Source organism: Primulina huaijiensis, chromosome 3 (genome assembly GCF_012295235.1).
Source record: "Primulina huaijiensis isolate GDHJ02 chromosome 3, ASM1229523v2, whole genome shotgun sequence".
NCBI lineage: Eukaryota > Viridiplantae > Streptophyta > Magnoliopsida > Lamiales > Gesneriaceae > Primulina > Primulina huaijiensis.
In genome coordinates this window covers 29,740,904-29,753,996 of record NC_133308.1, presented here as the reverse complement: position 1 = coordinate 29,753,996, position 13,093 = coordinate 29,740,904, and the positions used below count along the sequence as shown (strand labels likewise).

Genomic DNA, 13,093 nt, shown 5'->3' with positions numbered 1-13,093 from the left:
CTATCGTCTTTTTTGAGTGGAAATTTTAGTCGTTTTCCCAAACACTATTTTTTCGCTGACATGTGTAGTGTCACATAAACAATCAACACTATTATCACATCCCGATGAAAAAATTAAAATTGATAAAAAGAATTAAAAGAAAAAAAAAATGAAATTTGACAACATAGATGATTAAAATTGCAAATAAGTTCTCATTACTATAATATTTTTTGATTTGTCCAATAAAAAATATTTATTTTCCTTGTTTTCAATGTCCCAATTCTAGCTACAACCTTTTTAAATTGTTTTAATTTAATTTACGAGAAAATTATAATTTTGGTCGTATAATTTTGCCACTTTGTGATTTTAGTATTCTATGTTATCAAACTTCAGATTTAGTCATTGATTTTTTGAGTTTTGGTAATTTTAAGCATTTTTCATTACTAATACTGATATGACATCGTACACGTCAGCGTTAAGTCGGAAAAAGTTGAAAAAAAACAAAAATAGTGAAATAAAATTGAAATTTGATAACATGTATGATCAAAATAGTAAAAAGACAAACATTAAAGATAAAAAAAGATTATTTAATTTATTTTTTAGAAAAATGTATGAAGAAATTGATTTCTTTTTATGAAAATGACAGAGTATAATAAAAAAAAAGGAAGAAAAAAGGAAAAAGAATAGATGAACAAAAATAATGAATGCTTAGGGTGGGTCCCATCAACAACTAATAAAAATGTGTGGCTATCCAGTGGCATCGAAGTATCTCTCGTGTCTCGACCTGTCCATATGTTGAGAAGCACATATTTAATTCGACCCGACCCGACCCTATCACAAACAGTCCTTTTTTCACGCGGTTGAAAAATGACTCATTTCTTTCTGTATAGTGCGAATTTCAAATAATGAAATGTTTGTTCTTTGCATTCGAGGCCTTTTCTTTCTGTATAGTGCGAATTTCACACCAAATAATAATTCTCATAAAATCCGAGAGAAACGCACGCGATCTAATAATGAAATTTATGTTCCCTTGCTTGTGGTGATGACTCTTGATTTTACATATTTCTCGTAATATCGATTAAAAGAGGCGGGTTTTGTACTTTTATTAGTTTCAGTAAATAGGGACCGAAGACCAAACTTTGCAAAATGGCACCTTTCTTCATAATTCAGTACCAAGCTCCAAGACTGAGGCAACTTTTAGTTCTAATTCTCTTCGATGTGTTATCCCCAACATCATATCATGTCTGTGATACAAATATTCAACAAGAATAACAAAAGTCCAACATTATTTAGATCTGAACAGATTATGTTTTACCTATTTCATTCTATATAACAATACAGACCAAAACACAAAATTGCGATAGATGTCGGAACCAAATGTGACATCGTCACCACTAAGAATCCATTCTTGTCAAAGTGTTGAAATCAGAACGCGATTCTGGCCCAGAAAGATGCACATTTTCCTTATCCTTCTGGTGCTGATGTTGTGGAAACTTTTGACAAACTCCTCCTGGTGCTGATGACCTACAAACTTTTACACAAAAATTACTCGCATTTGGCGCTCTCACGGAAGTTAAACGATCGCGACAAGGCAGCCGGATTTGCTTGCAACACAAGGGTCAAATTATTTATATTACGGTTACTATCCCCCTTTGACTGAAAGGACTTGAATAAAGTTCTTTCCCCGTTGTTTGAATCGATTTCCCGTTTCTTGATGCCTAATGTTGACCATATAGAGCTTTTGGCGGCTTCGTTTGGATCATCAATCCTCAGGGTCTTGGGAATCAGCACTCGTGTATCTGCGGTTTTTTTCACTGAAAACTCCTCGGTTTCCGAGTTTGATTGTTTAAGAACTGTCCCATCTCTTGAATGGTCCCCCAAAGTTGAAGTGCTCGGGCTTGTGCTTATTCCGGAGTCGCCAGAAGAAGGTGGAGGGGAAACTAATGGCACATTCCAAGAACTAGGTGAGGTGCAGCCAAAATAAGGTGGTGCTGCGTAAAAAGTGACCGGAAAACAAGGAGGGACGAATGCAGCCGGTGAGTTCTGGATCCACTGAGGAGAATTCAAAGGACAAGACCAAGAGATATGAGGAAAACACGATTCCTGAATGTCAGCATCCATTCCCTTCACCGTGGAATTAGATGTTGTGCTAGAAGATCCACTTGTCTGACCGAAAAACTCACTTCCACCACAATTTTGTGACCTTTCGGCAGGATTCAGAGGCGAGGCGACAGCTTTAGCATACGGTCTATCTGATCCAAAGACAAGGATGCCATTTTGTTTCAAAGAAGGGAACTGTATCCCATTTTGGAGGGCATCTGAGACCATGATATGACTATAATTAGCAATAGAAGCATTTTTTGTTTTGCGTCTGCCTGAACCCACGGGCACGTTCCTCATCGTTCCTCCAGCAGTCCAATATCGCTGACACTTCTTGCAAAAATGCCGAGGTTGGCTAACATTGTAATTGTTGTAGTAACAAAACTTCGTCTCCATGCTATTACACCTGGGGCACGGAAGTATTTTATCGGGCTTACTCGGTGTCTTTTCCTGAGAGACATTGCTCTCACTTGGTTCATTTTTCTTGGGAGTTTTTGGGCATAACAACGAGTCTTTCTCTGTCTCTACAAAAGCTACTTTAGTTGGATAGTTTGAATCCCCCTCTTGTTTATTCCTTGCTGGTTCTCCTTCTGAGACATTCTATTAAAAGTAATAGTATCTATATAAGAGTCGTGGTTTACAAGTATATAACAATGACAAGACCCGAGAGGCAACGAATTTCCTTGATTTGAGAAGATCGAGACATGCTACCTATGTCTAAACTTAAACAGTTCCCTTTAATATTGTTGTTTTTCATGTTTAATAAGCATATCCAGCTGCAGAAGCTGAATTACCGTTTTCTTTCTTTCTTTCGTTCAAGAAAGAAACTATTAATAGAAGATTCAAGCCTATATAAGACTCTGAAAAGACAGGATCCAGAGGAAAAATAGAAAACAGAGAATAGTAAGGAATACTAAATCTTAAAACAAATCTAAAGCAGTAAGTTCTTCTCTTCCAAAGAGATCTTCATTAAGTTCATGTGGAAAGGGAAACTCACCAATCTTTACCAGAATACCACAAAACCAAACCAATACCCAAATTCAGATATTTAACCAGTTATTTCGTTTGATTACGAAACAGAATCAACCCACCATAATTTTCCAATACTCAAGAAAAGGGTTCCTCTAAAAAGATCCTAAATAGCAAGATTTCGCCACAAACACGTAACACACAATATATGGTGAGTATGTTGCAAACTTTTCACGCAGTAAACCACATACTTGACTGTCTTGTGAAGTTGATGTTGCCGAAAAGCCCAGTTTCTGGTCATGAACATCAGGCTCTGTAAAATCAGAAACAATCATGTCAGGATGAAAACAAATGGTCTTCCCGAAAAGCTTGATTTGAGGGTCTTTTTTCATCATTTCCAACATCAGTTCTCGCNTTTTTTTTTTTTTTTTTTTTTTGGGTAGTCCTTCAGTTTTCTCTACAAGTTTGGAGTCACTTGATTTTTGTAGAGAAAGTTTGGTTGGGTGCCACGCCAGCATGGGAAATGAATTTGCAGCCACAAATTTGTTATGTGGACAGTGGGGGATCTTTCTATTGGATTTCAACTAGCCTATTTCATCATTTTCTATCTGATTCAACTGAAGAAAAGGCAGACACCTTTACGCTTCAAGTCCAACTCAGCTCTCACTTTCCCATTATATATTCAACTCTGAACTTCACTTGATTAAAAAAATTTATGATTCTTCTAAAATTTTTTGATCAGCTCTCACTTACTTACATTTTACCTTGTATAAAGCATATATCTAATAAATTCGATTTTTGTGTATAAATAATTACACTTACTTAGCCTTTACAACATTATATTAATTTTATCAAACACAAAGTTCGATTTACTCGTAAACTAAAAAGAAGAAAGAAAAGTTATTTTATTGACCGTTAATTATTAAATTAAAAAAAAAGGGAATTAAAAGGTGTCGTAATGTGACAAAGAAATTGCACGTGGCAGATGGTCTACTCCACCTGCAAAAAGGGAGTGGAAAAGCAAAACTGTCACGATCAGACACGTGCCCCCACAACCCCGTTGGGTGGTTGTTAGATTTTGCCACGTGTCCAGGTATCTCGTTTAAGAGATAAGACCGACCCCACCCAGTATCTTTTCCTCTTATCCTGTTGACCATTTTCACTCTCATTATTCACAATTTGTTTATGGACTACTTCAGTTTATTTTAAATATAGTTGTAGAATAATTTGGATTCGAACTCAAATACAATTTTGATATTTACATTGTATAGTTCGAACGTACATGCTGCATGCATATGGTAAACTATATTTTAATTTATATATAGGAAAAATAGACATTAATTCAGATCAGGTATATAAAGATTATCATGAGAGTTTGATTGCTTGCTTAATTTTTTTCTTTTCAGAAATCTGGCATCCAATGCTGCCAAATATATAATTTTGGGAATAACGATTATATATATTCAAGGCCATTTTCATTACATAACCTAATCTATGTATAAATTAATCCTACCAACATATTAATTTATGCTTAATGGGATATGTCAACTTCAATTATACGTTTCACTCATTCATCACTGTATACTATTTTTCAATTTGATCATGGCCCATCAAACAATACTAACAAGATATATATCATATGTTTAATCATTTATTGTCTTTGTTATTCCATGCTACACAAGTTCCGTCTAGTGTGGTTTATCCGATCAACAATGTTACTGTGTTGACTCTTTGAATTTATCCATAGCACACTAAAGATTGCCATATTTTAAAAAATATTATATAAATTTTCTTAATTTAAGAATAAATTGACATACATCAAAGTTGTTGAATATTGGTTTACGCAAGAGGTGAAAAATATTACTCGACAAAAAATATACAATACTTGAAATGTCATCACTCATCTGATTTCATAATTTTCATCGATTTGTTTCACGTTACGTTAAACACAAAATTTGCTCAAGAATGCATGCTATGTTTCTGATATTTTTTTTTACAGAGGCTCTAGTCTATTTACACTACAACAAAAATCGTATTTAACAATACATCAAAGACAACTGTTTTAACAAAAACCGTTGTCTTTTTACTTTTAACAACGGTTTTAACAAAAACCGTTGTCGTAACCTAAAAAAATCCGCTCAAAGACAACAGTTTCTTTAAAACCGTTGTCTTTGATATATCTACGACAACGGTTTTAAAAACCGTTGTCTATGAGCGTTTTTTTTTTTCCTACGACAACGGTTTTTAAAAACCGTTGTCTATTAGCGTTTTTTTTTTGGCTACGGCAACGGTTTTTAAACTGTTGTCGTATTAGCGTTTTTCTTCAAGCTACGAACAAACCGTTGTCTTTCAACTGGTTTTTCTACAAATTTTGTTATCAATATTAGATTTTGCGACGGCCTAAGTAAAATCTGTCGTTAAAATTAGCGACGGTTATACTATACCGTCGCTAAATTAAATATTGCGTATAACCGTCGCTAAATTAAATATTGCGACGGTTTAAGTATACCCGTCGCTAAAATTAGCGACGGTTTTAAGTAAAACTGTCGCCGATGTAGATATAGCGACGAATTAACGAGAACAGTCGATAAATTTCGCGACGGTTTTTGTATAACCGTCGCTACATTTAGCGACCGTTTTGGTAAACCGTCGCCGATCTATAATTAGCGACGGTTTATATTTAACCGTCGCTATATTTAGCGACAGTTTAATATAACCGTTGCTAAATAAAGCGACAGTTCTTGTAAAAGCGTCGCTAATTTTGAAGCGGCGACAGTTGAAAAAATAACTGTCGCTAATTGCGACGGTTATATAAATATCCCAACCCTCAGTCCATTTTCTACCATACCACTTCACAACATTTCAAAATTTTCTCCCTTACACAATTTTAATTTCGTTTTTCTCTTTAAAAATTAATAAATTTTTACCACTTCACAACACTTAAAATTTTTCTCCATTACACAATTTCAATTTCGTTTTTTCTTTAAAGTTTAATAAATTTTTAAAATCAAGAATATAATATTTTCGACTGAAATTTTTTTTATTTTACTGACAAAAATAGCGACGGAAAGCATAAAACACCGTCGCTAATATTAGCGACGAAATTGAAGAAATACTGTCGCTAAATTTAGCGACGGTGTATAAAACCGTCGCTCTTTAGCGACTATTTTAATTACGACCGTCGCTAATTTTAGCGACGGTTAACTATGATTTCCGTCGCAAATTGTAACTACCACAACACTCTAAAACCGTTGTCTTTTAGCGAATTCTTTAACCACATGACCTTTAACAACGATTTTGTATACCTACGACAACGGTTTTTCACCGTCATCTTTAGACGTCTACGACAACGGTTTTTCACCGTTGTCTTTGAGCACACCCTTTAACCACAGGGCTTCTAACAACGGTTTTAAAAGACCTACAACAACGGAGAAAAACCGTTGTCGTAGGCCTTTTTTCTTGTAGTGTTAGGTGAAAAAGAAGATATTATTTCACCAGAGGTTACACCACAGGTATATTACATATTCACTCGAGATCAAAATCTTAATCAGAATACGTTGGATTTTTCGGTTATTCATAAGATCATGCACTCAACTTGGCAAACCAAGGAGGATATATGGAAGAAAGCACAAAAGAATTAAGCAGCATTTGATGAGTTGAGCAAGTACCGTAGAATGGATTTTGAGTTCACTAGTAACGACTTGGGTGCAAACGATCATCATGCACCACATCCATATCTTGAAGACTAACGGCCACTGTGCATGCACTGCGCCATTATTTCGAAGCAGAATCATTAATAAAAGTTCCTTGGGTTGTGTATATATACTACTACGTGAGCTCAACTATTACCTATCAATGGATACTCATCCGTACATTGTAATTACCCCACCCCTTTGGATATCCCAGTTGGGACAAGATTTTTTCATCAATTGTTGTTCTCAAAAGCACATGTTACTATTAGACATCAAACACCGAAAAACACGACCATCAATTTTCTTGCACATACTACACACATCCCGTCGCTTGTGGTCACAAGTATAATCCGTATTTTAAATTTTAAAAACCCATATGTATCATGTATGTATACACATAAAGCGTAAACGAATAATACAAGAAATCTCTAGACATCTTAACGTCTTTACTCGCTTTTCAAACCTACTTCTTTTGGCTTCGTTTTCAGATCTTTGGGCATCATTTATCAGTGCAATAGAACAAGTGTATACGTATTACGGCCATGGTTTGGAGAATAACATTTATTGNAAAAAAAAAAAAAAAAAAAAAAAAAAAAAAAAAAAAAAACTCATATGATCTGCATACTTCTCGTTACTTCCTTTCATTTTTTATTTCTTCCATCTTAAATCAATGGTTATATTTTTTCATGTTCCCGATCATTCTTATTGATCAAGTAGGGCCTATCACGCTTTCAGGACCAATGGTTCCAAGTTCAGTATAATGTAGAATTGTAGACAATAAACATCTGAACCTATACTGAGAAAAAGACGTGGTGTGTGTACACACACACACACACACATATATATATATATGTGTATATATTATCTATTTATATTTTTTAATTATTGAATTGAATAACGTATACTCGATCATAATATTTTGAAAAATAATTTTAATGATTTATTAATTTTTAAACTTTTTTAATATATAATTAAATAATTTAATTTTATACGGCTTCAACCCGTATTGGACCTGTCCGGATGGACACATTGTGAATATGGACAAATCCGTCTCAGATTCCCATCCTTCGGGAAAAAAAAACTACTCTAAATAACACAATCCAAACAAAAAAAACGAACAAAACAAAATAAAATAAAAAATTCGACAGACAATTAATTTGAAGGAAATTTGACATATATATTGGGGAATTACACCCCCGAAGCGATGCCAACCACGATGATAATAGTACCCAAAAAATTGCGGAATAAAATAACCAACAAGAACACAAAGATTTACGTGGTTCACCCAATATTGGCTACGTCCACGGAGCACTGCAACTTTTATAACAGGAGAAATATTACAACAAGTATATACACCAATACACTCAATATTTCTCACACTCCCAACCCGAGTATACCGAGAAAATAATTTCTCTAACTCACACAAAGAGAATTCCCGCACTCAAGAAAAAAATACACTCTTTTTTTCTATGCACTCTCTTTTTATCAAAGCTAAAAAGCTTTTGATTTTGGGATACAATAACTGAAGGAATTGAGCTCTATTTATAACTAATTCCCTCCAGCAACGTTCTTAACAAAACCGATGTGGGATGAAAGTTATTTTTAATATTTTAATAAATGTGGGCCCCACCCACATTTATTAAAATCTCACCTAACAATTCTCCCACTTGAAGACTTGATTTTAATCATGTCTTCACATTATCAATGCAGCAGCTCATACCTCCTTTGTTAGTCTAGGAGACCAACTGAAGTTAAAAAAAACAACTTCAGTTTTCCAATGATAACAGCCTTCGTGAGCATATCAGCTGGATTCTTGCTTTCAGGAATCTTCTCAAGCTTCAAGACTTCATTCACTCGATCTCTAAGGATTCCCATTCCAAGGATTTGTTTTGCAGCATCCAAATCCTTCAAAGCAAATTCCTTTGATAACTCTTTCTCGAGTGTATCAATCTTCTCCAGACAAGCTCCTGCTATCAACATATCATCTACATATATCAGTAGTATGATATAATAACCACCAAGCTTCACATAACAACAGTGATCAGCCTGATACTTCAGAAAACCATCATTATTCATTACACCATCAAACTTCTTGTACCACTGTCTTGGAGCTTGTTTGAGACCATACAAGCTCTTCTGAAGTTTGCACACCATTTTCTCTTTCTCTCGTACTTCAAATCCCTGTGATTGATTCATTTCTTCATCTAGCTTTCCATGAAGAAACCTCGTCTTTACATCAAACTGTTCCAGATGTAAATCTTCTTTCACCATCAATCCAAGTACAGTCCTGATAGTAGTTAACTTTACCACCAGAGAGAAAATATCAGTGTAACCAATGACTTCCTTTTCACCTTTTACACCAAGTATTTCTTTGTACCGCTTGCTACCGTCATGTTCTAACCGGTACTCCCACTTGCTATGTAAAACCTTTTTACTTTCAGGAAGTTCTGACAACTCCCACTTGTGATTGGATGACAGTGAATCCATCACATCTTTCATGGCTAACTCCCACTGTTTAAAAGTCTCATAAACATCCGATTTATTTTCACAAAATAAACCCAAAATTTCCTGCTCGAATCGTCAACAGTAGTGCCATAATATCTTGAGTGATCTCCAAGGGATGTCACAGGAGATGGTCCACATATATCAGTATGTGCCAGCTCCAAATCCGCTGATTTCGGTTCTCTAACCTCTTTTGAAAAGCTCACCTTTTTCTGCTTTCCAAAAAATACAGCTTCACACAGCTTGTTTTCAACGATCTTTAATTCCGGTAGCTTTCCGTTTGAAACAAGCATCTTCATTCCCTTCTCACTCGTATCCCCAAGCCTACTATGCCATAGACTTGAATTAGCTCCAGCATCCACAGCCGCTAATTTATTTCTCAAACTGGAAGTCATATAAAGTGTTCCAGTTTTCTTTCCTCGAGCAACAATCATGGCTCCCTTTTTCACTTTCCAGGAACCATCACCAAAGGTCACCTTATGACCTTCGTCGTCAAGCTGTCCTACTGAAATCAGATTGTGTGTCAACTTTGGTACATGCCTTACTTTGTTGATTTTCCAGACAGATCCATTTGTCATCTTCATCCGGATATCACCCATACCAACAATTTCCAAAGGTTTTCCATCAGCCAGGAAAACTTTTCCGTAATCTCCCGCAATGTAATTATCGAATACATCACGATTACCAGTGGTATGAAACGAAGCTCCCGAGTCCATAACCCAAGAATCAACCGAGCTTTCCATGGATAGTAATAGAGCATCATGTACCTCCTCAGTAACAACATTAGCGTCGTTCTTTGTTGATCTGCAATTCTTTTTCAAGTGACCAGTCTCACCACAGCTCCAGCACTTCACATTCTTTTCAAAATTGCTTTTGTCTTTTCCGTTTCTCGACTTGGATCTACCATGCCATTGGTTAAAACTCTTTTCGTCACTCCTGCCCCTTCCTCTATTCTCGAGATTTAGAGCAGAACTTGATGATGTTCCTTCACCAGAATCCATCCTGCGAACTTCTTCAGCAAGAATTTGATCTCTGACATCATTGAATTGTAGCTTTCTTTTTCCAACAGAGTTACTAACCGCTGCCCGCATTGGTTCCCAATTGTCTGGTAAAGACGCCAAAAGAATAAGTGCCCGAATCTCATCATCAAATTTAATTTCAACCGATGTCAGCTGTGAAACAATCGTGTTGAATTCATTGATGTGTTTAGCCACCGATGCATCTTCTCTCATCTTCAAGTTAAATAACTTTTTCATGAGATATACTTTATTATTTGCCGATGGCTTTTCGTACATGTCCGACAAAATGGACATCATCTCCTCCGTTGTTTTTGCCTCCGCCACGTTATGTGCCACGTTCTTCGTTAGGGTCAATCGTATTACACCTAACACTTGTCGATCAAGAAGCTTCCAGTCATCATCCTCCATCTTTTCCGGCTTCTTTCCAGATAGAGGTTGATGCAACTTCTTGCTATACAAATAATCAATAATTTGTAGTCGCCAGAACGTAAAATCTGTACCGTCGAACTTGTTGATACTCGGTCCCGATCCATCATCTCCGGCCATCACTTCTCTAGCCTTAGCAAAAAGTCTAAAAAATCTTTTCTGATGTGGAAGATCAGACAAAGCTGCAACCACAGAGCATACTCAGAATTCTTAAGAATTTTCACAACAAGGCTCTGATACCAGTTGTTGGGGAATTACACCCCCGAAGCGATGCCGACCACGATGATAATAGTACCCAAAAACTTGCGGAATAAAATAACCAACAAGAACACAAAGATTTACGTGGTTCACCCAATATAGGCTACGTCCACGGAGCACTGCAACTTTTATAACCGGAAGAAATATTACAACAAGTGTATACACCAATACACTCAATATTTCTCACACTCCCAACCCGAGTATACCGAGAAAATAATTTCTCTAACTCACACAAGAGAATTCCCGCACTCAAGAAAAAAATACACTCTTTTTTTCTATGCACTCTCTATTTATCAAAGCTAAAAAGCTTTTGATTTTGGGATACAATAACTGAAGGAATTGAGCTCTATTTATAACTAATTCCCTCGTCCAATTTTTAAAATCAATCGATGTGGGAAAAGATTTTATTATTATTTTATTTAATGTGGGTCCCACCACATTAAATAAAATCTTACCTAACAATTCTCCCACTTGAAGACTTGATTTCAATCATGTCTTCACACCATCAGTGCAGCAGCTCATACCTCCTTTGTTAGTCTAGGAGACCAACTGAAGTCAAACACAACTTCAGTTTTTCAATGATAGCAGCCTTCGTGAGCATATCAGCTGGATTCTTGCTTCCAGGAATCTTCTCAAGCTTCAAGACTTCATTCACCTGATCTCTAAGGATCCCCATTCCAAGGATTTGCTTTGCAGCACCCAAATCCTTCAAAGCAAATTCCTTTGATAACTCTTTCTCGAGTTTATCAATCTGCTCCAGACAAGCTCCTGCTATCAACATATCATCTACATATATCAGTAGTATGATATAATAACCATCAAGCTTCACATAACAACAGTGATCAGCCTGATACCTCAGAAAACCATCATTATTCATTACACCATCAAACTTCTTGTACCACTGTCTTGCTTGTTTGAGACCATACAAGCTCTTCTGAAGTTTGCACACCATTTTCTCTTTCCCTCGTACTTCAAATCCCTGTGATTGATTCATTTCTTCATCTAGGTCACTGTGAAGAAACGCAGTCTTTACATCCAACTGCTCCAGATGTAAATCTTCTTTTACCATCAATCCAAGTACAGTCCTGATAGTAGTTAACTTTACCACCAGAGAGAAAATATCAGTGTAACCAATGACTTCCTTTTCACCTTTTACACCAAGTATTTCTTTGTACCGCTTGCTACCGTCATGTTCTAACCGGTACTCCCACTTGCTATGTAAAACCTTTTTACTTTCAGGAAGTTCTGACAACTCCCACTTGTGATTGGATGACAGTGAATCCATCACATCTTTCATGGCTAACTCCCACTGTTTAAAAGTCTCATAAACATCCGATTTATTTTCACAAAATAAACCCAAAATTTCCTGCTCGAATCGTCAACAGTAGTGCCATAATATCTTGAGTGATCTCCAAGGGATGTCACAGGAGATGGTCCACATATATCAGTATGTGCCAGCTCCAAATCCGCTGATTTCGGTTCTCTAACCTCTTTTGAAAAGCTCACCTTTTTCTGCTTTCCAAAAAATACAGCTTCACACAGCTTGTTTTCAACGATCTTTAATTCCGGTAGCTTTCCGTTTGAGACAAGCATCTTCATTCCCTTCTCACTCGTATCCCCAAGCCTACTATGCCATAGACTTGAATTAGCTCCAGCATCCACAGCCGCTAATTTATTTCTCAAACTGGAAGTCATATACAGTGTTCCAGTTTTCTTTCCTCGAGCAACAATCATGGCTCCCTTTTTTACTTTCCAAGAACCATCACCAAAGGTCACCTTATGACCTTCGTCGTCAAGCTGTCCCACTGAAATCAGATTGTGTGTCAACTCTGGTACATGCCTTACTTTGTTGATTTTCCAGACAGATCCATTTGTCATCTTCATCCGGATATCACCCATACCAACAATTTCCAAAGGTTTTCCATCAGCCAGGAAAACTTTTCCGTAATCTCCCGCAATGTAATTATCGAATACATCACGATTACCAGTGGTATGAAACGAAGCTCCCGAGTCCATAACCCAAGAATCAACCGAGCTTTCCATGGATAGTAATAGAGCATCATGTACCTCCTCAGTAACAACATTAGCGTCGTTCTTTGTTGATCTGCAATTCTTTTTCAAGTGACCAGTCTCACCACAGCTCCAGCA

At 36.3% G+C, this 13,093-nt stretch overlaps 1 protein-coding gene across 1 annotated transcript; it reads right to left on the bottom strand.

Moving 5' to 3' along the window:
• Positions 1-1,179: 1,179 nt before the first annotated feature.
• Positions 1,180-3,549, bottom strand: LOC140974546 (cyclic dof factor 1-like). The gene is made up of 2 exons (XM_073438059.1): positions 3,300-3,549; positions 1,180-2,679 (listed from the first exon to the last, which is right to left on the bottom strand). The coding sequence occupies exons 1-2, from the start codon at positions 3,450-3,452 to the stop codon at positions 1,525-1,527; spliced, it is 1,308 nt and encodes a 435-aa protein (XP_073294160.1). The 5' UTR covers positions 3,453-3,549; the 3' UTR covers positions 1,180-1,524.
• Positions 3,550-13,093: the final 9,544 nt, after the last annotated feature.